Raw genomic sequence first — 24,740 nt, 5'->3', positions numbered from 1 at the left:
AATTATGTTTAACCAGTTAATTGGAATTCTTTGAGGAAGGAACATGCTATGGATAAAGTGGAACTGGTATATGTACTGCTCCTGGATTTCCAGAAGATATTTGATAAGACCATGAAACATAGGACCAGAAGTACATCAATCTTTGTCTCCTTGCCTTCTTTGAGTTTGCCTAATTTGTTCACAATTTTATTTAAAATGCTTTTATTTCATTGCTCATCTCATAGTTCAGTGTTGTCTATACTTATTCTATCTCAGATAGAATACCAAAGTAAAGTAATTATTTAATGTTTCTGCCTTCCCTCCATTGCTGTCTGTAGTATTATGCTGTCAATCCTTTAATGATCTTATTTCTATCAGCCTTCCTTTCTTTTACTGATGTGACTGCAAAACATTTTACCTTTTAAAATTAGCAGGGAACATAAAGCAATGTCATTGATCCTCTTTGGCTTTCTAATGGCTTATTTTTTTAATTTCCATCTCTTCATATTCTATCTCATTGCACAGTCTTCAACTATCCACGTACTTAATGCTTGCATCCATGGAACCACACAGGTTTAGTTTATTCTTTCCCTTTTGTGGAATACATTTTTCTGCACTCTGTTCAAGACAATTTCAAAAGTTTCCCTCTATCAATATACATCATTGTTTACCAATACAATCACCCATTTTATTTCCCGAAATTCTATTCTTAGCCCCTCAAAATCAGATGTTCTCGGATCTACTACTTTGTTTTTCATAATATTTATGTCCTCTCCATTATCTTAATAAAGTGTGCTACATTATGGTCGCTAAATTACTGTCAGGATTTTCCTTTACCTTTAGTTCTCTCAGCTTATGTAGTTCATTCCCCATTACTAATCCAAAAACGTTCCCTTGTTGAGCTGTTTACATAATGATATCATCAGATGGTGTGGTTTCCTGATCTTCTTCCCTTTTCCACACTTATTATCAATCCCTTATCTATCTTTGTATTTTTGAAGAGGGAATGGTGTGGGATTTAAGGACAGGGTATAAATTATAAAGAAATTGTAGCAATTCATATTTCCTAATTGCCAATGCATTATGCCTCACTGAGGCAGCATGCTAAAAGTCAAGCCTGCTATTTCCAGAGTTGTCACAAGAATTAAATATTTTTTTCAAAGTACATAAATTACACAATTTACCATCTTTTAGACCAAGGTTGCCAGAAAGCATGGACCAAATTTCAGTACTTAATAAAAATGACTATTTATTACAGTAATAAATACGAGTGAACAGTAATAAATCAGTGATAACAAAGTGTAGAGCTGGATGAACACAGCAGGCCAGGCAGCATCAGAGGAGCAGGAAAACTGACGTTTTGCATCTGGACCCTTCTTCAGAAAATGATCCTCTGATGCTGCTTGGCCTGCTGTGTTCATCCAGCTCTACACCCTGTTATCTCAGACTCTAGCATCGGCAGTTCCTACTATCTCTTACAACAGAGGCGAATTTGTGTGTTCTTGCATATGAAACATAAAAGGTTAGCATGCAAGTGCAGCAAGTAATTAGGATGGCATATGGAATTTTAGCTTTTATTGCTAAGGTGTTGGAGCTGTACAGGATGTTGCTGTGATTGCACTGGGAAGGCTGCATTGAAGGCTGTTCAAAAGAGATTTACTAGACTTATTGTTGGGATGAAACGGTTCACTTACCAAGTACAACTAAACAGGTTGGACCTTTATTCATTAGAGTTTAGAAGAATGAGGAGTAGAAGATACAAGATTCTGAGGGGACTTGACAGGGTAGATGATAAGAAGATGCCTCCACTAGAGAAGGGTCTTGAGCTAGGGGGCATAGTTCCAAAATAAGGGGACTTCCATTTCATGCTGAGATGCAAAGGAATTTCTTCTCCCAGAGGATAGCGTATGCCTGGATTTTTTACCCTAGAGAGCTTGGAGGGTGGAATCACTAAAGATATTTGGAAGAGATATAGATACTTGAAATTTCTGGGGGTTGCTGGCTATGATGAGCTGGTATAAAAGAGACGTTGAAGCCTGTGGCAGATCAGCCATGATCCTGTTGAATACTGGGGTAGGCTGGAGAGTCCGAATGTTTGGCAGCATTGCAGCTAGTTCTCCAGCTGCCTGTCTGCATCCATGGACATGTTGGTGGCTGCAATGGAGAGACAAGTCCAGCACCATCAGGGGTGCATGCCATCACTCCACAATTGGCACACAGGACCGAAGAAAGAGCAAGATTGGGATGGATAGTTTAGGCTACCTAGTCTGGGTAGTCTCCTTCTCATAAAAAGATAGGGCAGTTTTAGGAAATATCCAGCCAAGCCACAAACAGATCACTTGACAGTTTCCACCTGGGAGGCTGCAAAGGTGGCTGGATCTTCCACCAGCACTCTGTTTGCTGCTCTCTGTTGGAAGTTCCAGCCAAGAAGGGTCAACCTGCCTCATCTTTCAATTCCCCAGGGCCAATGCACTTGCTCCGCCCCATCTGCTCAGCAAGGTAAATCTATGCATTGCAGCGGGAAGGAGAGGAAGAGGAAATCAGACTAAGGGCACATGAGGCAACTACTAACAATGTTATGTAAGTCGTCTGTTTATTTCTTTAACCATTGCCTTTCACTGTTGATGCATGCATCTTTGCTTAGGTGAACCTTGTAGCTCCAGTCTTTGGCCATTAAAAATGCATAATGATTGATGAGGGCCAATTGCAAATTCCATGTGCAAACAGGAGTAGCTCACTGACATCCTAGCCTCCCCTCCCCTTCAACATTATCTGTTTTCACACTGGCTGTGTGCACACAAGCGTATACCTGAGGGAATCCAACAGAGACATGGAGGTGCACCACAAAGAGATAGTCAATGCTGCAGGAAGGCCAGGGGCCCTGCATGCCATATGTTGTAGACCAATCTTATTCCCGGAGATTGGCTTCAGATGCAGACCTCTCCTTCATGTTGACTCACTTACCTGCCAATTGTGAGTACATTCACAGTCGTCTTTCTCAATATTCTCAACATGATTGTAACGACAGCAGTGGTCTGCTGCCAGTGGCTTTCAGTCTGTGTTAACACATCATTGACAGCACCGATATCACCACTTCATTTCTAACTGCCTATTCTGGCAACCCCATAGACTTCACACTTTGCCATGTCATCACCCATACAGTGCACATACATCTATAACTGTTTACATGCCGAACATCTCCCCTAGCCCTGCCCTTCCTATTAATTTCTGAAAATGGAGACAATGGGATGATTGGAGCCCATCCTCTCTAGTGACCTGTCAGCAATGGCTGTCACCTACCCAGATCATTGGCTGGTGGACAAACATTTCCCTGATGGCAACACACCTACTCCCTACACTGAACCCTGTGGAGACAAAGGCCACATCCTGGGGCACACTGCCCCTGTGTGCAGATGTCTGACATTGGCCTAGGACAGGTCATGAAGCTGCCTTTGATGAACCTGACTGATGGGTGTCCCATGGACATCACTGCGGACTACTTCCCTAAGACTTTGTGAAACATTACACTGCTTGCTGCAGTTGGCATGTTCGCGTAAATGCTGAGGACACCTAGTACAGGCCTAGAGTGATGTGGCACACTGATGTATGACAGGGTGCAGGAGGACTGCTGTGCAGTCTACCATCACAGTGTGCAGTGCTGGTGCATTTGAGGATGCCAGGATGTTGGTGATAACTCACTTAAAGTGGAGTGTCAATATCCCTGGTGGAAGGGTATGTGCAGCTGGTGCTGGTGGATCATGCCTTGCTTTGCAGTTTGGACAAGTGGAGGTCATTTGCAGGAAATGGCAAGTTAAACTTGCCAAAAATTTGCTTTGGTTTCCACATCAAGTTTTCCCAATGCCTGGTTTGTGTGGCAAGTTTCATAAGATCATAACTCATGATGCATTGGACTGTTAACAAGATAATTAGCAAGCAGTGCTGAACATTACCTCACAGTAATTGTGTGGTTACAGGGATGGGGTAGGGGTTAGGTCTGGGTGGGATGCTCTTCTGAGTGTCAGTGTGGACTTGATGGGCTGAATAGCCTGCCTCCACACTGCAGTGATTCAATGGAAATATCTGGCACGTTTGTGTTAACTGATGCTCGGAAAGCATATCCTAGCTTAAACTTGTTGACACTCAGAGCTTACAATGAAGCTGAGGCTGAAGGAGTTCCGGTGTGCTAATCTATTAAGCAAAGAGTTCTGATGAGGAAATGGAGACACCTTCACAGATCTGTGGATGAAGAATGAACGGTTATTCATCAGGTAGTGATATCACTCCCCTATTGTAAGGAGCATATGAAATTTCTGTGGCAAGATGTGCATGAACATGGAAACTCTAGCGTCAATAAGCAGACATTTTAGGTGGCCCAAATTTCATAAGAAAGCGTGTAATTTTATAAAACATGTCATACATTTCAGTTGGCAAACCTCAACACATAATTAAGCCCAGCAATTTTAATACCCATATCAATTTTTGCAGGACCATTCAGTCGACTGTTAGTTGGTTGTATAAGACCATTACCCAAAATGAAAGCAAGACATCAGTGTACTCTAACATTATCGATATGAGAACCCACATTCAAAAGCTATTAAGGAGTTACAGCTAAGCTACTAGTGCAAAAATGAACTTGCTTTTTTACTTGTTATGGCCAACAATTGAAATACGATGTGATTAAGGTTCTAACTTTATCCTAAAAGATTTCCAGGATCTAATCAGTGGTTTGGATTTCAATCAACTGAAGTGAACCATATGCCATCTGCAAATACAGGGAGATTTAAAGAGATACTATCAGACTCTCAAAACCACAAATACCCAAAAGAATTAGGGCAAAGGGTAGATTTCTATAAGTTACGAACAGAGATTCTCCAAATTAATCTACTAGGTTTAGTCATCTTCCACAAACATCCATGCCTGGTCTGTCTGTGTCTCTGTTTGTTTGTGGAGGGGAATTTAAGAAGGGAGAGTGTACATGTTATATAGTTGTTACAGCAATTCTTATGTCCTGATTGCCATTGGCTAAAGACAATTTGTTTGTAATAAAAGTTATTTTCTTCTTAGAGACAGTGAGTATTTTCTTCTAACTTGAGTTTGTCAATCTTCAGGTGGGTTGGAGACTTTGGATAGTTTAACTAAATGTTCTCACATTTGTGGAATAATAGGGCTGGATTTCCAGCACACCACCCCAACGAGATGTGACACCTTGCAGGTTTGATGGAGAACTGAGCGAATGACCCAGTACCTACCACCTGTCACCATACTCACATCAATTATACCAGCTTCAGGGGTGGCATCAGTAGGTAGTCTACCCACCAGTGTAGGTAATTGAGACCTTTGAGTAGTCCTTAGCAACATTAAAAATACAATGAATTTCATATTCCTAATATATGTCAGCTTCCTTACCACCTCTGCCATCAGATGGCCACAAATCCAAGGGGACATTTCTAAACAAAGCAAAGAGCAACACTTGTACAGGTTCACTTCACTCATTGTGGTCAGATTTTTCCAGTTATGGTAAAATAAGTCACAGCACAATATGGTCAACTAAACAGATAATGCACAGTGCATTTTATTTTCTATTGCTTTATAATAACTGAGATTGTGAAGAAAAACATCCCCATGCGGTAAATCACACAGTAGAAAGAAATATTCCATTTTTATTCAAAGTGTAGCGACTACTATTTCACATGTTCTTGCCCAAATGCGGGCAAAAGGTGACAAGTGCAATGGTACTGCTATTACAACTACTTACATAGTGAATCGACTTGCACCTTCCACATACAAACTTCACATGATATGGAACATTCACTGGGTTATGACTTCAAGTAGAATCTCTACTTTCTAATGCAGACCATTCAGTGTCACTGATCCAAACTGCTTGATTTTGATAACATGAAAACTATTCAAATATAATGGCTGCTACATTAAAACTGATTTGTGTAACATACAGCACTATGAAATAAAAGAGATGATCCTGTAAGACAATGATATTACTGGCTTTTGATTGTGCCCGGACGTAAATCTGTTAAATTTCTTGATGGTGGACACCTAAAGCTGTAAAATAGAAACAAATTCAATGTCAAGTCCTTGAGGTCACAACAGTTCAATAAAACAAGGCTGCTGCAAATCTTCAGTTGCAAAAATTTACACAAAACCAGCTTCTTTTTTACTTTAACTTAACTTGGGACAAGGGATTTATACTTCAACACCACTCCAAATCACTTACCACATTCATTAATATTGTAGAAGGCTAAAACCGAACATGAAAATCATCACTCCCTCATTTACTAGCATTTAGATATTGCAATCAAGTTTGTGCAGTGAAAAACCTGAATTAATCAAGGGCAGTGATCTAAGCCTCTGCTGGGCCAAGTAGTATTTTCATCTTCTGTATGATCAGAATTCTAGACATTCTAATTAAGGTTGGCATGAGTTACAAGATATACTGCAATATTTCATTCATGATCATTAATAATAATTAGATGGGGTCAGGGGATGCTTTTAAGTTACCAAACATCAATACAGACTTTCTCTCAAAATCTTTCAAGGAAAGGCAATTCCTGACATCAAATAACACTGACAGACTGGATTAACTTTTCAGTGAGATTTTGGAACTAACGCGTAACTGATGTTAAAGTATGAGCCCGTTAGCAAGAATGCAAGGGCAGTGTGGTTATGCCGGAGCTGTATAAAATACTAGTTGGGCCATAACTTGAATACTGCAACAGTTCTGAAAGGGTGTAATTGCAGGAGAGGGGCCACAAAGTAGAATCATGAATTTGTTGCCAGCTCTAGAAAACTGCACCTACGACGAAAGATTGAATAGGCTGGAGTTATTTTCCTCGAGAAGTGGTCTACGAGGTTCTGAGGAGTTAGGATAGAACGGACAGAAAGGACTTATTCCCTTAGCAAAAGTGTCAGTGACTAGGGAAAACCAAATTAAGGTGATTGGCAGAGGGCTAGAGGGAAGATGAAGGAAAACATATTTTAGCAAGAGTCTGGAACTCTCTGCCTAAAAGGGTAATAGAGGCAAAAGCCCTGAACTTATTTAAAAGGATGCCTAGATATGGACTTCTAATGCAGTGACCATTTAGAATACAAACGAAGTGCTAGAAAATAGGGTTACGATGGATGTTTCCTTTCTCATGTCCAGAAATGATAGGCGGAGTAGCCTCTTTCTGTTCTGTAAAGTTGCTGCATTTTCTAAATATCTGAACAGGAGGAAAGTGCAGGCATGTGAGGAGTAGGCAGTACACAAATTGCTCCTTAGGAGTGTCAGTGCCTTAGGCAGACACTGAAGAAAGCAGGTGTCTTCAATCCTAAAGAAGATAGCTGGGTATCAAGAACATCATATTTTCCTTGCTTTGACCATTCAACGGCACTGAAACGTTAATGTACTAATAGCAGGCATGTTTAAAATAAAAAATCAGGAATCATGGGAGACTGGCAAGGACTAGGTGGGCAAAGATGAATATGTAGCATCTTTGTAATTCAATGGTTAAGTAAGGGTGCAAGTCCATAATTAGGTTAAACAGTTCTCCGTAGGATTTGCTTTGCAGTAGACAATGACAAGGAAGGGACAGATTGACAAAGGTCTATCACATGTGTCATGCCAACTGGATGAAAGTGACTGGGGTACATTTCAATGGGAGTAGATTGTAAAAAATACAACCTTTTACACAGGCCATAATGAGATATAACTCATGTTTATAACATGTAAACTAATGTATCAAGTCTTACTCATAATAAATAAACTATAACATTACTACAACTAAGAGTCAAGTTAAATCTTTCCTAACTTGAGCGAAAAGATTAATTTGCTTGAAACCCAAACTTAACATGAAAAAATACACATCGCTCTTTCCAATTCAAGAATTTTCCCATATGTTCCCCTCAACTACTTATGGTTTGCTTATCTCTTTGACGTAGGTTTGAATTATAAAGTACTTTTATAACTTAACTACAGTTCTTCCCCTCAAACACATATGCAATTGTAAAAGCTGGACTCAGAATCAGGCAATTGCTGTAATCCGACTTGTTAGTTGCCATGTACAGAGCTGTCCCAACACTATGAAAATTTGTTGGTGGGCACTCTTAAGCCATTCCTCAACAAGGTTGGGTCATATTCCGGATCTGAAAAATATTATGCTCATCAGGTTTGAACTGTCATGCAGAACATACAGTCCCAAATACCAAAAATACAAAATGTGCTGTTTTTCAGTGAGAAATGGTAGCTCCTGGAATGGCATGAAAGATACTGCAACTTAACTGAATAGAAAATGAACAATATCAATGAGGCATCATTGATCAAGGTGATTCATCAGATTACAGGCAAGTAACACTCATATTTACATTTTACAAAGTACACATCCCTTGGGCTAAGATAACTCTGTTTAGCTTTGATAGCAATTGATAGCAATTACATCGCGGCCTTCAAAAGAATACTTCTCTTGTAAACCGTTTTCATAATAGACAGTTATTTTATATACTCTTAAGCTAATGCACAGTTTAATATGCTCAGAGTTATAAATGCACTAGTATTATATTAGCACAGATTTATCAGATGATTTAAGAAAATGTTAGTCATAACTTAAGTAATATGCATTCTATAAAGTTTAGCGCAATGAATTAAGTTTTCTACAGAAAGTAAAACTTCCTTAAAGATTTTAAACTGTCATTGGCAAAAATACATTCATTACTTAATGAAATAACTTCTAGGCCATAAAGGTGAGAGAATTGTCCTAAACCAGGCTCCCAGATTTGAAGTCTAAATTGTGCGAAGTCCTTACTAAATATTTAGCAAATTTATTTTTGCAAAAGAAATTCACAAATTATGGAGTTTTATATTACAACCTCAAAAACTTGGAGATCTGCCAAAACGAATGATATACTTCAAATTAGTATGCACATTACTGGATTGAATTATAAACACCAAGTCAAGATACAAAGAAGCAACTTAGTAAAGACATACCAATGGGATTACACAAGGTCAACGTAGATTGATGAAAAGAAAATTGTGTTATACACTAGAAGATAAATGTTTTCTGAACAAAGTGCAAAGCCATACTGCTACTGATAGCTTTATTTCAGTTAACCACATTGTATAAAACTCACACCTAATTGAGTACTAGCTCTCCATATTTATAGAATCAATTTAGACCCAATTAACAATTCGTTGATATTTCCATCATATTCTCTCATTCCAGTAAGCCACAGGTATTCTCTCAGATGATTTTAGATAATAACAGATTCCCTTTTTTCTTTTGAAGTAAATCAATATAAACAATACAAAAAAACAAAATATACAAATGATAACGTATTATACTCTATTTGTTTCTCTTTGCACAATAAAGTTCCGAGGGTCATTTTTCCACTATGTCCGATAGTTTCTTGAGCTGGTTCCTTTCTTTGTAAAACAGTCAGATACTTGATTGCAGGTATCCACCATTTCAGTTTGGAGATTTCTCTATTCTCCAGAATCTATTTTAAAACTGTAAAATCAATGATCAGTCCTTTTCAATTCACACATCTCAGTGAGTGCATGTGATCCCATAGTAACTTATCAACGTAGCAATATGTTGCTGCTGAATACCACTTTAGACTTTCTTCTGACATTTCCCTAAGAAAAATGCCATACCGACTGTCTCAGAAACAGTGGGTATTCTACCACTAAGGTACTTTTTACCACTTTTCTAATCTTTTCAGCTTCAAAGGCTAAATTACGATGTTTACTTTCCTTTACCACAAGAAAAATTACAAACTCTCCTACACTTAAAAACCCATCACCAATATCTGCAAAAGAAGCATCACCAAGAACCACAAGTTTCATATTCCTCTCACCTCCAAATGCTGGAAATTTCAATACACAATGCTCTACTTTGAAATTTTTCAATCTTTTATTCATCCAAATAATATTTTTTACCTTGGGATTTTTCACAGTTGTAATCAGCTCTAATAATTTCAAAATTGGCCTTGTTTGGGTGCCAAACCAATTCAGCTGTCCAAGTAAAATTTGCAGTTCCCCCATTTCAGTTTAAAAGGTGCTGCATCTTTTTGAAGCCCCACTTCAATTAATAGCAATGAAGATAATCTTTTCCACGTAGGACTGCTGATGCAAAGTGGCAATGATTCATTCGGCCCAATTTCCAATATAATGCACTTAAAATCCCCTGAAGCTTGACTTCCAGTGTTGAATTCTGTTTAAAGCGCATTTAAAACATTATTTTCAAATTTGTTGCTCCCAAAAAAAATCATGTGCATATCATAAAGACGCCTGAAAACTGCCCGTCACGACGCCAGTAAAACATGCTTTCACCTGAAGATAGCCAAATTTTAATAACGATGACCTTACTGAGAAGTATCAAACTCTAGAGGCATCAATTAGGCAATAAGCACATTTAACTTTCAAAGTGTTCCCACTGTGTTTGGTGCCTCTTTTGAGATAGAAGAAAGCCTTTTCCCTTGAGCTGATCTCCCTGAAGAAATGCAACTCAAGTATCATTTGATCCACATGCCTAATCATTTGTAGCCATCAAAGACAAGAAAACTTTCAAAAATGCCATCAGTCAATATACTCTTATATCTTCATCCTCCTGTTTTTCTTTATATCCACATGGCACTAGCTCAGTTGGCTGGATGGGTGGTTTGTGAGGCAGAATAATGCCATCAGCATGCGTTCAATTCCCGTACCGGCTAAGGTTACCATGAAAGTTCCACTTCAACCTCACTGCTTCCCCTGAGGCATGATGATTCTCAAGTTAAAGGTGATGGCCTAGTGGCATTATCGCTGGACTGTTAATCAAGAGACCCAGAGATAATGTTCTGGGGTCCTGGGTTTGAATCCCACCATGGCAGATGGTGGAATTTGAATTCAATAAATATCTGGAATTAAGAATCTAATGATGACCATGAATCCAATATCGATTGTTGGAAAAACCCATCTGGTTCACTAATGTCCTTTAGGGAAGGAAACTGCCATCCTTATCTGGTCTGGCCTACATGTGACTCCAGACCCACAGCAATGTGGTCGACTCTGGGCAATTAGGGATGGACAATAAATGCTGCCTAGCCAGCGACACCCTCATCCCATGAATGAATTTGAAAATAAAAACCACCATTCATCTCTCTCTAATGACAGAGCAATCCTACGGTCCTCCAGGACTATGGTTACTTTACCTTTACCACATACTGTAGATGTGCATCCACTGTCTAATAGTGCACAACTGAAAGACTCTCCCACCAACACATTCTTCGTGTGACTAATATAATGGCCTCTTTCTGATCTGCATCTCCATCTTCTTCCTCTGAATCTTCCATTTTATGTTTGGTTTTGAATAATTTATTATATCGTTTGGGATAGTTCATGGCATAATGGTACTCTAAATTGGTCCCAAGACATCAACTGACTGCACCCTGAGCATTCCTGGGGTTCATTGTTTTATTATAAATCCCAAATCCTTTTGCTTCTCAAAATTACAAATAGTATTTGGCTTTATTTCTCTCAGTTACAATTCTACTTTTGTTCTGTCACCTGTCACTTCTATCTAGATGGTCTCATCAATTTGTTAAAGTTGTGACTTCATTTTCTTTTGTATCACTGAGGCCCCACTTGTGCAATGAACAGTGCTAGAAAGGTATGTTTTCCCAGATATCTTTTGTAGTGCTTCCGACGTGTGTTCTAGCAATGTCTATTTGTCTGCAAATTTAACTTGCGTCAAAACTAAAATCTGTCCATAATTAGTACTTTGGCACAGTCCAATAACTTTAAGGCCAGAATAGATGGAGTTATTTCCAAACTAAATTTCTGCAGTCTTCCTCACAAAATACTGAATTCCATTATTTACAGTTCCTTTGACAAATTCAGAAAGATTAAGGATAGAACAAAGTCTGATCATGCCTCAATAAATCATCTTTTTGTTAAATTTTAAATCAGATTAACAATCAGTCCAAAGCTTCTTCAATGTCAAATGACCACGCTCCAATTCTGACAAAATTTGGTTTCTTATCCTGCTTCTGGATGGTAACAGAAGTGCCAGGGCCATACCTTGTTTCCTCTTTGGTCCACATGTTTATTTCATTCTTCCATTGGTTATAAGGCTCACTTTCATAAAACGGGAGTGGGCAATAAAACTCCAAATCTTTATATGTTGACTCAATCATCCTCTACAAGACATACACTACAAGATAAATGTTTCTGTACAGATTCCAAGCCCACACTTTTAGCAAGACCTTTATACCTGTTAACCACATTCCATAAAACTCACACCCCAATGAAAGTTACACATAAAATTTCTATATTTATACATTCAATTAACATTCAATTCCACATTCAATTAACCCTTAATTAACACAACCATCATCGGTTCACTTGCTCCGTAATGATCAGATTAGACCACATTAGAACCATAATGTGGATAACGACTTCAGTAAGTGATTGGCTATTGATTAGAAAATATTGATTAATAATTATTAAAACATTTTTAAAATGTTGTCCTTTACTTTCTGTTTTTCTTCATTGCTTTGATCCATCAGGTTGGAAGTTCATTTTCCTCCATTAAAGGTATCAAGGGATCTAGGGAAAAGGCAGCAGAATAGCATCCAGATAGGGGATCAGCCACAACCATGGAACAGTGGAGTGGGGTCCGTGAGCCAAAAGGCCTACCCCTGATCCCATTTTCTATGTTTCTATATCTTACAGAGCACACTAAAATGGGATATAAAGGATACAAGTAAAAACAAACTTCCAACAAGATAGAACAAAAACATGAAGAGAAATTGGAAACAAAAGGCAATCTTTTAAAGATATATTCATTCATTATGTTTTGGTAATTAATTTGGCAGTTGACCCACAATATTTGCACTTTTTTTTTTGCAGTTTTCATTCCTACCAGTAATTTCCTGCTACATTAAGGCACTAACTCCACTGAGTAACAAGCTGCTGAAGGTCATGTGTAGTCAGTCAAATGAGGTGCATCGCAAATGCAGGAGAGGGTCTAAGACTGGAATAAGGAAGGCAAAGAGGAAGCATGAGGCTGTGCTAAAACAAACACTAAAATGTTATTGAAGCATATTAATAATAAAAGATTAGTGAAGGATAGAGTGGGGCCCATAAGGAATAAGCAGGGTGAGCTGCTCACTGAAGCAAAGGATATGGCAGAGGTACTCAATGAATATTTTGCCTTGGTCTTCACCAAATTAGAAGATGGTGACACTGGCTTACCTGAAAACATGGGTGTTGAGCCACTCAACAGTATAGTGATAGATGAGTGCTAAAAAGGCGAGCAGCACGTATAGAAGTTGCCAGGCCCAGTTGGGATGCATCCTAGATTGCTGAGAGAGTTAAGGGAGGAAATTGCAGAGCCGATGACGGAATTTATCCAGGATTCTCGGAGCACAGGAACAGTCCGGGGGGACTGGAGGACTGCACATGTGACACCATTGTTTAGGAAAAGGTACAAAGTATGATCCAGGAAACCTCAGACCCATCAGCTTCATATCAGCAGTGGGAGAACTAATGGAGGCCATAAGGTAAACGTACACTTAGGAAAATATAAGTTGACACCAGACTGGCTTCGAGAAGGGCAAGTTATGTCTGACCAGTTTAAAAGAGTTATTTGAGGAGGTCACACAGGCAGTAGGTGAGGGTAGTGCTGCAGAAATTGTATATTTGGACTTTTAGAAAGCATTTGATAGGGTGCTACATGGCAGGGTGGTTAGCAAATTAGAAATGTTTGGGATTGATGGGCCCTTGTCAGCACGGATTAGAAGTTGGATAAAAGATAGAAACAGAGGGTGGGTATAGATGGGCATTTCTCAGATTGGGGATGAATTGAACATGATGTTCAACACTGAATCAGTGTTGGGGGCCCTACTTTTTCTGATTTACATAAACAATTTAGAGTTGGATGTTGAGGGCAATAGCTCTAAATTTGCAGATAATACTCAGCTAGGGAGAATAGTGAATTGTGAAGATGATGCTGATCGACTTCACAGGGACATTGACAAGTTGGCCAAATGGACAGACACCTGGCAAATGAATTTCAATGTAGAGAAATGACAGGTAATGCATTTTGGTAAAACGAATGTAGACGGACAATACAGGCTCAATGGTACAACTTTGAGGGGAGTTCAGGAGGAGACAGACCTCAGAGTTCATATGCATAATTCTCCAAGGGTGGCCAGGCAAGTTGAAACAGTTGATAAGAAGCCTTATAGGATATTTGGGTTTATAAAAAAAAGCATTGTGCACAAAAGCAAGGACATGACACTATACTTTATAAATCATTGGTCACACCACATTTGGAGCATTATGTTCAGTTCTGGGTACCTTATTTAAGGAAGGATGTTAAAGCCCTGGATAGAGTTTGAAGCCGATATATTGGAATTATACCAGGAATTAAAGATTTCAGATACAAGGAAGGATTAAAGAAATTGGGCTTATTCTTCTTGGAGCTCAGCTGATTACGAAGTGATCTTATTGAAATGTTCAAAATTATGAACAATTTTGACAAGGTAAAGAAGAATATTCTGTTTCCACAAGTTGGTATGTCAGTAACCAAAGGGTCACAATTTCAAGATTGTCAGCATGAGAGCGAGGTAAGGAGAAACATCTTTACTTAAAGTTCTCAGGATTTGGAATGCGCAGCCTGGGACAGTATGAAGGTGGAATCCATGAGAGATTTCAAAAGAGAGCTAGATATATATTCGAAAGGGATTAAGTTAGAGGGCTACAGAGATGGGGTTGGAGAATGGGAGTGGTTGGGTGGCTCTCTTAGGAGTGGGTACAAACATGATGGGTCAAATGGCCTCCTGTACTGTAAAATTCTAAGATCCTATCATTAACATGTCCATCTCATCCCCTGAAGATGTAGCCACTGTTAAGGGCCTCATTCCTTGAGAATGAAGATACATCATCTAGAATCTGAAAACACCACCATATTTTGTACTGCTGTACATCAGTACCCCCTCCAGATCAATTATAGTCCTGTCACTGAATTTTCGACAAAGGCAAGAAACAGGGTCCAAGTTTGTTTTGAACTCAGAAACCCATCTCCAGCAAAAGACAGATTAAAGTTAAGATTTTCACATGGGGAAGTTCTGGGCCTCAAGGCCGTTTACGGGTGGCCTCTCAAAGACATAGGGCAAATAACAGGCCTTCAGCTTCAGAGAAGCATCCAACTACTGTATTTGGAGAGCACCTTAATATAGATGTGCCTTCTCAGCTCCTTCTAAAATACTTAATTAGAGAAAGTAAAAGCAGCCAGGCCACTACCAAGACAGTCTTCTCTGCAGGGTGGTCTTTGGCTGCACTCCCACCCAGGCACACATGGAGGCCTCAGAGGTCAGTAGATCTGCCTCCCCACTCACCCATCACTTTGGGAAATTGGAGCGTTCCTGGGAAATTGCAATTGCCCTCCAAACCTACTTTTAACAAGGCTCTTAATGAGTTTAATTGCCTGCTTGCCTCCTAGGGAGGTGATGAATGGATTTTCTGAGTTCACCACCTCACATAATGGCCAGGAATGGTGTGCTGACATAGACAGTGCAGTTTTACAAGAGGTGGAGTGAAAATTCAGCCCATGATGTGGGCGAGAAACAACATTTTATTGGTTTACAGAATGAATCAAGAATGGACAGCTACCAATTGGTGCAATTTACAATTTCAGTTCAATTTGGGATTGTTGTGCTTACACTAAACATTTACAGAATCTATGCAACTCTTACCAGCCTGTTTTGCTTGCATGCTGACTGAAGGAATGCAACCACCTCTTCATTACCATCAGCCAAAGCCTGGAGGCAAAGGCAGAAAGATTCATAAAACTGAAAAATATGAGTTATATTAAAAGTGCCAAAAGCCATTTTGAATCGCCAGCTATTCAGCTAAATTTTTCAAAGCATCACATGACCCTCGTCCGGAAGGACTGTCGCCTACACGATTTTTCTGAGCTTTCCGGAGTTTCTCTCAAAACCAAAATTCAAAATATTTGCTTACAACTTCCAAGGGATTTTGTCCATCATAGCTACAATGGTCCAAGTCCAGCCCTGCAAGGTGCCAAGCTGTCAGTCCCTCCACGTCACCACTTGCAGCCAGGCTGTGTACAACAAACATTGTTTAATGTCTTTTCTGCACAGATAATGACTAAAACATTACATCCTTAAAAGCATGTTGGGCTCATCTTGTTTTAAAAGCACCATGTTTGTAAATATTCTGTCTTCAGTCAACTCATAACTTATTCACCTTTAGAGCATTGATCCACATTAAAAGTCTATTATGTTAATTGGGCAAACAAACTGCCCATCCAATTTAAGAATTATTTAAAATTCATAACATTTTTCAAACTAGATTAGAATATGCTTATTTTTAAAAACATACACACTAACATTATATCTCAAGATTCCTCTCTCTTTAATCTCCTAATTCAGATCTATTTTCATCCAGTTTCCTGATTGTTCTATTATGCAACTTTTCTCTGCCACAGTATGGATAAGTGGTCTGGTCCCATTGCTGTCTGTTAATGCTACACTATCAGCAGCCAAGATGGACTTAATCTTACCATTTCTTTCAAACACTTATTGGTCCAAACTTGTATAAAATAACTAATCCAGGTGAGGCGACAATAACTGTTCCTGGCATCAATGCAGGATTTGACAAATGTAGCATCAAGGAACCCAACTAAAACTAAAGTGAATGGGAACTGGGAGGAGATTACTGGCATTGCTACGCCACCACCGCTTCCCCTGATGAAAAGATGTGCCTTCTCAGCTCCTTCTAAGATATTTAATTAGAAAAAGTAAAAGCAGCCAGGCCACTACCAAGGCAATCTTCTCTACAGGGTGGTCTTTGGCTGCACTCCTACCCAGGCATACATGGAGGGCTGAAAGGTCAGTAGATCTGCCTCCCCAGCCTGTTGCTTTTTAATACTTGGAAGATGTTATTGATGTGGTTAACTTAAAAATTTATCCGATATGCATATCTGAGTAAATGATATTGGAAATTTGTTTATCACTGAGTAAAATATATGCAGATGTGTTGGTAATGTCATTGGATTAGTAATTCAGATGCCTGAGATTCTGAAGAATCCAGAAGGCTAATGCTGTGGGAATGTTGGCTCAAATCCCATCATGACAGCTAACAGAGTTTAAATTCAATTAATAAAATCTGGTACTCAAAGCTTGTATGCGTGGGCATGAACTTATCATCGATTTCTGACAAAATATATGACATTCAGAATGGAATTCAACGCATTTGGGATTATACATTAGAAAACAGTTGTTAACAAACAATCCGATAGGAAAACAATGAGATTCAAGTATAGATAATAATTCTGCAAAAGAAAAACCGTTAGCAAAGTTACAATGCTAGCAAGACCATTGTAATGGTTGTCACTGCTAGTGTTCTAGAACGTAATAATGGTATCAGCATAGGGGAGAAGTGAAAGTGAGTTCCTGACCCAGTTTACTTCCCTTTTAGGGTACTAGTCCTGTGAAAATACTCAAAAATGCTTTGAATGTCTCTGAATTTGAAAATGATTCAAAACACAATGTTGATAGAGGAAATTATGTGAAGACAAATATTTGTACCTACTGCATCCTGCATAATCAGAAATTGAAGTTTGCTACCTTGCTGCATGTTGACTATATGGCTGCTCTTCCTATAAAAGCCTGGCCTGAACAGCGAGTGCTCACAAGCCACTTGACCAATTGTCTGACATCACAATCAACCCAATTTTGTTCTCACAGGACACTGACACTGACTCACTCTCCAGTGGAAGGGAGCTTGAAAGTAATTAGGAGTTGGAATCCTGAGTGACTTTCCCTTCCTGGTTGAAGTCATTAAGATGACTGAAAAACTTCTAAAATTATTCCAGCTCAGCAAATCATCCAATGTGGGATTTTTTTGTTCTGTTTGGCTCAGTAACAACCTTAGTAGAGCACTTATTCTTCAAGTCAAAGTGAGAGCTTAATAAAGTGCAGTTAAAATCCACTGATGCAACTGAAAAAAGCAATTGTGGCTTTAATTAAGCATACAACTGTTGTTGTGATGATTGTTGCTCTCAGTAATACATTTTATGATATCTACATTTGTTCTCTGGATTGAAAAAATAAGCTGAAAATGTAACAGAAGATCTCTTCAGTTTTAGAACATCTTGCTCATGATTGGGATGATCCAAAAGGGGATTCCATTGGATTCTGTGATTTGCATGATTTCACAGAATCTCATAGAATCCCTATAGTCATTCGGCCCATTGAGTCCACACCGACCCAACCGCCCACCCTATCCTGCATTTCCCACCCTAGACGCTATGGGCAATTTAGCATGGCTAATCCACCTACCTGCACATCTTTGGATTGTGGGAGGAAACCAATCACCCGGAGAAAACCCATGCAGACATGGGGAGAATGTGCAAACTCGACACCGACAGTCGCCTGAGGCTGGAATCAAACCTGGGTCCCTGGCGCTGTGAGGCAGCAGTGCTAACCACTGAATCACCATGCTACCCCATTTGTTGTCACTTACATCTTACAATGAATAACACAGTAAGATACAGTGAAGAGCTTCAACTGTCACCACAATCCACCGCCATTTTGAATAGTTTAAGAACAAAAAGAGTAAAAAGATATAACTGAAAGAGTCGATCTTTGTCCTGTTGCCTCCATCATGAATCTAAGCTGGTTCAGCAGCAACATGACACCTGCACTGATTTGTAAAGTAAACATGATGTGCCTGCAGTGCCTTTGTCTATTATCAGTACATACATTGGCATTCTGTTCTGCCACCATGAGAAGACAGGATGGTGGCAGTCGTTGTGTGCATGCAAGTACCTGGTGGGAGCTTCTTGCTACAGGAATACTCCCTTTGTTTATCAGCATTTTGCATGGACAGAGTCACATGTGCTGATTCTGTGAAATGAGCAATTGAGTTCTGTCAGGGACACCGGTGCAACCTGTAATTATGTGCGGCTTGGGGGAGTCCATGTTTCTTGAGCCCAGGTCACTACTCTGAGAAATTCCTACAGTGGTGTGCATGGGCTAAGGTGATCGACCTTCAATAATCATACCATCTTCCTTTGTGCTTTTTATGATCCCAACATGTAGAAAGATTTCCCCCGATTCCCATGAATACCAGTTTTGCTAGGGCTCCTTGATACCATACTCAGTCCAATGCTGCCTTGATGTCCAGGGCAGTCATTCTCAATTCTACAGTCCAGCTTTTTTTTTCCAACATTTGTGCCAAAGCTGTACTGATGTCAAAAATTGACTGACATTAAACGAGTCATGATAACAATGTTAAAATTGATTTGTTCAAAATTTTCCGCATAAATGGGCCCAGTGCCATCAAATAAATGACCATCTAACAAAATTGCCTCCTTTTCAGAGAGGCATAAGTATTGTAGAAATTTTTTAAAAAAGCAAACTTATAATTTTAATATTATTATTCACATTATCTATCACAGTCCTTGGGCCATATGGTGTCCACTGGTCACAAAGGGCTCCAGTGCACCAGTGGACATTGTGTGCAGTGAATAACAAAGGTAAAGCAGGCTACTTAGGTACACAACCCACAAGAAATTATACCTGCACAAATCGGTTCCCACTTCGATAATCTCGTCGTTTGAGAAATGGGCACCAGTTTGCCGCAATAATTTGATAACTTCAGTGCGCCTGCAGAAGGAAAAAGAGTAACTCGGAGACAGCAATTGAGAAGCAAATCATCTTATAAACAACTGAATAGCAGAACCTTTATGAACATGATGCATCAGAAATGCCTGAGCCAATAAATCCTCATTTACTGAAATTTGGGATTAAAAATCTACCTTCCTTTTCGTGGGAAAACTGTACGTGGAGACTTTGGTACAAAAATTTTAAATTGTTGCAGTCACCTAATGGAACAAAAACTGATGCTATATGACCAAGTTAGAGTGTGGGGGTCAAGTCAATTTCCATGGGAATTTGGGATATTGCTAAATTAATAGGGCCCTTTTATTTGGGCAACCATGGTCAAAAACTGAAATGAACTCGAGCCTTATTTCAAATTTGCTGAGTTGCACACCTGACCTGAGCTCCAAAATTTGTTTGCCCTGTCAGTATTTGTGAAATGCAAGTTCCAGCTGGTTTGAGCAGTGTAACAGGTGGTCCCTAAAGGGACTACAGTAGTCTCTGCCATAGAACGTGAACAGGGAGTTATATTGTTACATTTCAGGTTTAAAAGATTTTCACACTGTGTCTTCAATTTGAAGTAAAATAAAGGGGTGGTGTGTAGCCTGCATTAGTCTGTTGGAATGCAAGCATGGCTACTTTGTTTGATTGTTAACAGATTAAAGAGATCCGATTGTTTTAGTGGGAAGGAAGTGTAAAACGTTTACATTGAGACAGAATGGCAGTAGGTTGTGTATTAACAGTGGATAGACAGTGGGTGGGTAGCTTCGAGTGACATGGGCTATGGTGAGATGTGTGGCAGAATTGGACAGCAAATTCCACATGGCTCATCTTGATATCAAAATCATCTCACTTCAACATTTATGCTTGTCACCAGTGGTGTCATGAGATTTTCGGCAGTGGTGAGAGGCAAACTAATTGCTTGCCAAACGCCACAACTCACCTCATAAATATTCAGACTGCCATCTCACCCCCAGGCTCTCATGACACAGTGTACAATCCCTTTCTCTGGGACAGAAGGTGCAGGTTCAAGTTCTACCTACCCCAGAGGTGTACCATAACACTTCTGAAAGGATAGACTAAACTAAATAATTCCTAAACATGCCAATAAGCTAGACATTCGGAAAACGTGACAAGGAAAACACTGCAAGCACCTGATGGGTTCAGCTCACCGCTGTTCTAAATGACATTCTTGTTGGAAAGTAGGCACCAACATTTCAGGACATGCACAACCACACCTCTGGCTAGGAGAAAGTGAAACATATTAAAAGAGGACTTGCTAAAAGTGTTAAAAGTGTGAACAAGCTCAGTCTGGCAAAGGAGGGTACTGGCAAATGGGGAATGTTCTGACCTCGTTTCAGGGAAGACGCAGAGAGCTTTCAGACCATCCTGATAACATGTCCAAAGGAACCCCGTTGGAAGGTAAAGACATCAAAGGCATCAAAGGATAAGGGGATAAAGTGCGAATATGGCACTGAGATACAGGATCAACCGTGACCATACTGAATGGCAGTGTAGGCTTTAAGGGCAAAATGGCCAACTCCTGCTGCTAGTTTCTACCCTTCTATTCCTCAATCAAGGATTCTATCCAGCGTGGTCGACAGGGCCTAAGCAGTGTCCAACTCATTTCTCCTAATTCTGCCCTCACTCCTTCAAGAATAACAAGTGTTCCTCTTGTCCTCACTTTCCACCTCTCTAGTCTCGGTACTGACAGAACATAGGACAGTACAACACAGGAACAGGCCTTTCGGCCCACCGTGTCTCTGCCCACCACGATGCCACTCTAAACTAATCCCACCTTCCTGGTCTATATCTCTCCATTCCCTGCTTGTACATGTGTCTGTTTAAATGGCTCTTATCATATCTGTTTCTATCACCTCTCCTGGCAGCATGTTCCAGGCACCTATCACCCTCTGTGTAAAAAAGGTTTACTGCATTACCAACTGAGTTACCCACATTCCATATGGATGACTGAAAAGATTAATTCTCCACCTTTTCTACCATCTCTTCTCCCCCACTGTCAGCATTCTGTAGGGTCTCTTCCCTCCGCGACAACCTGGTTACCTCCTTACACTTCCTCAGCCCCAACTATGGCACCTTCCTATGCAATCACAGAAGGTGTAACACTTGCCCTCTCACCTCCTGCCTCCTCACTGTCCAAGGCCCCAGATATACTTTCCAGGTGAAGCAGTATTTTATTTGTACTCTTTCAACCTAGTCTTCTACCTTTACTGTCACAATCCAATCTCGTTTACAATGACAATGACAAATGCAGACTGGGTGACTGCTTTGTGAATGCCTGCATTCTGTGCTTAAGAGCGACCCTGAACTTCAAATTGTCTGCCATTTCAATACATCACCTTGCTCACATGTTAACATCTCTGTCCTTGGCCTGCTACAGTGTTCCAGTGAAGTTCAGTGAAAGCTGGAGAAACATCTTGTTTTCTGTTTTGGTAATATACAGCTTCTAAGATGCAACACTGAATTCACGTAACTTCAGACAGTGTCCTGTGTTCTCCATTTTGCTGACAACAGCCCTGGTCATGTCTCGTTATCTTTTCTCTCAGCAAAGCAGACCCATTTTCTCCTTTCTACATCTCACATTTACACCAATTCTACATCTCTATCACTCCTTTCCCACTTTTTGCTCTGGGCACCCACAAAATCTGTTCTACTCATTCCTCCACTTCTGTCAACAACACTAAAAAACACAGATTTCCAGCCCTATTCAGTTCTGAAGAAGAGTTACATTGGAATTGAAATGTTAACTCGGTTTCTCTCTCCACAGATGCTGCCAGACCTGCAGTGTTTCTCCAGCACTTTGTTTTATTTTAGATTTCCAGTAACCACAGTATTTTGCTTTCAGTCTCTACAAGGATAGTAACTTTGGAGTCAGAAGAAAGAGTCCTGAAGCAAAAAAACAGTAAAACTTATGAATGACAATATACTGGCCTGATTCATCTTGTATAATTCAAAATGGAGGCCAAATATGATTTCTGTTCATTTCCAAGTATTGCTCTGATCAGTAAGGCTCTGGGTTCCAGTTCTACTCAGGAATGATGATGAAATCCAGTTCATTACTGTGCAGGCATACATTGCTGCCATCCTGAGTTTTCATACAGACACACAACAAAAGGCAACCCACCACAGTGGTCATCCTACTGCAGCACTGGGGTAATTGAGCTGAGCAATTATAAGGTCAAACATACTTTAAACAGTAGGTTTCTATTAGACCAGAGATGGGGTCCTACACATGATGGGGACTGGTATTGATCTACACTGGAAGATCAGTTTGCATTGGAATGAAGGGTGATGAGGCCAATACAAAGTGCTCTCTTTTTACTGGGAACAAAAAATCTTTAGTTGACTTGGGTCATTTGATTCTCACAACTTATGAAATAAATCTAATCATAAATTTCTACCACACAAGTTATATTTTAAAGGCTGCAACATAGAGTAAATTGTCTCATTTTCTAAAAATACTTTTGCATACCTGAATCTCACTGCATTCTTCAGTGGTGTATCACCATATCGATCTTTGGCATAAACGGTGGCTCCACGGCTGAGCAGATACTGCACAACCTCTAGGTGTCCTTCACAAGCTGCTATATGTAGTGGGGTTCGTCCATCATAATCCTCGCTGCACAGGTTCCCACCCTGAAACACATGTTGTTTTGAAATAAGCAGAGAGGGAGAAAAAAAGTAAAAGTAAATTGCCCTTTTACAATCTGTGTCTTCTTTTAGATCTTATGTTATAACAATAATTCTAAATAGTCAGGGGAAAAAAAAAAGTAACTATGTATTATCCACAATTATGATGTAATGAGCTATATTAACCAGAGGTCTGTAGTTCAATTCCCCGACTGATCACATGACATGAATCTGCTAAACAGTGAATAGACCTCATTGCTCCTAAGCTGAAGAGTGAGGCGTTCGTCAAGACTTAATAATATCTAAAGCACCAAAACTGGCCATTTACGCCAAACAGTTGGCACTTATACACTTCAAACAAGCCTCCTCCCAACATACTTCATCTAAAATAAGAAATAACAAAGTGTGGAGCTAGACAAGCACTGCAGGCCAGGCAGCATCAGGGGAACAGGAAATTTGACATTTCGGGTCGGGACCCTTCTTCAGAAATCCTGTGTTTGATTAATTCCTACAGGTTAGTGTATATTTGTAGAACTCTGGTAAGCATCGCATTGAGCCTATGATGCATTCAATGCACGACAGTCTGTTGGTACTCACTCTATAAGCCTACATATAAAAACAATCTTCATCTCAGCATGCATTTGAAAGAAGAAGAAAGAACAGGATCAGAAACAGATCTAAAAAAAATCTTCAGTGCTGTCAATCTGCAAAAATAACAATTATAAGCATAAAATACCCTTTAATTGAATTTTATGAAGGAAAAGGTCTGGTTAATATTAGATTGTATTCAAGTAGAAAGCATCTTTATCTTTCAGGTATTTACTCATCTATTATGTACTTGAAGAAAATATTATTTTAGAGTGGTTTATTTTAGGGTGAGACCAGAGATCAGAAGTAACTTTGCTCTAAGGTAACATTACAAATATTGAGAGAGTCCAGACAAAACCTGATTTTGTATTGTTTGACTCATTTAACAACTGTATTAATAGTGAGCTGGGAAGAGGAGTGGATGTTATAGGGATGGGTATTACTTAAGTGCAAACTTCATTGTAGAATATAATCTACCGTGTTTGGGTCAGGAACAAATGATGACTAGGGAGCAATAGACTAGAGTTAAATAATGAGGCTGTGACAATAAATAAACATTCCGTGGAGCACCTTCAAATATGAGAATGAGCTTATGTAGACTTCTCCTTGAGGGAAGTAACATGGGATGATGACCTGATTGAACAGACTGTAAATCACTGGTGGAAGAAAAAGGTGAGATGTATTAAATTGAATTTTCTTCTTCATGGTTACCTCAAGTTTTGGATAAACTATACTTTCCTGACCATTAGTAAGACTGGAACCACATCTTCAACTCCAGCTAAAATGTCTGTGCCATTTCCACAGATTGGACTCTCAGTCCAGTGTTTCAGATCAAACCAGGCATTTCAACATCATTCATCCTT

General features: G+C 39.6%; 1 protein-coding gene across 1 annotated transcript in view; it reads right to left on the bottom strand.

Moving 5' to 3' along the window:
* Positions 1-5,521: 5,521 nt before the first annotated feature.
* Positions 5,522-24,740, bottom strand: part of aspg (asparaginase homolog (S. cerevisiae)) — a 42,434-nt gene continuing 23,215 nt past the window's right edge. The window contains exons 8-12 of the mRNA XM_048600101.1: positions 23,132-23,295; positions 19,558-19,644; positions 15,974-16,073; positions 15,706-15,771; positions 5,522-6,036 (exon numbers count right to left, since the gene is read on the bottom strand). Coding sequence (XP_048456058.1) covers positions 6,031-6,036; positions 15,706-15,771; positions 15,974-16,073; positions 19,558-19,644; positions 23,132-23,295 — 423 coding nt within the window. The 3' untranslated portion in view covers positions 5,522-6,030. The remainder of the gene's footprint in view (positions 6,037-15,705; positions 15,772-15,973; positions 16,074-19,557; positions 19,645-23,131; positions 23,296-24,740) is intronic.

Source organism: Rhincodon typus, chromosome 8 (assembly GCF_021869965.1).
Source record: "Rhincodon typus isolate 14 chromosome 8, sRhiTyp1.1, whole genome shotgun sequence".
NCBI lineage: Eukaryota > Metazoa > Chordata > Chondrichthyes > Orectolobiformes > Rhincodontidae > Rhincodon > Rhincodon typus.
The sequence above is the reverse complement of the archived record's forward strand: the minus strand, read 5'-3'. Positions and strand labels throughout refer to the sequence as shown.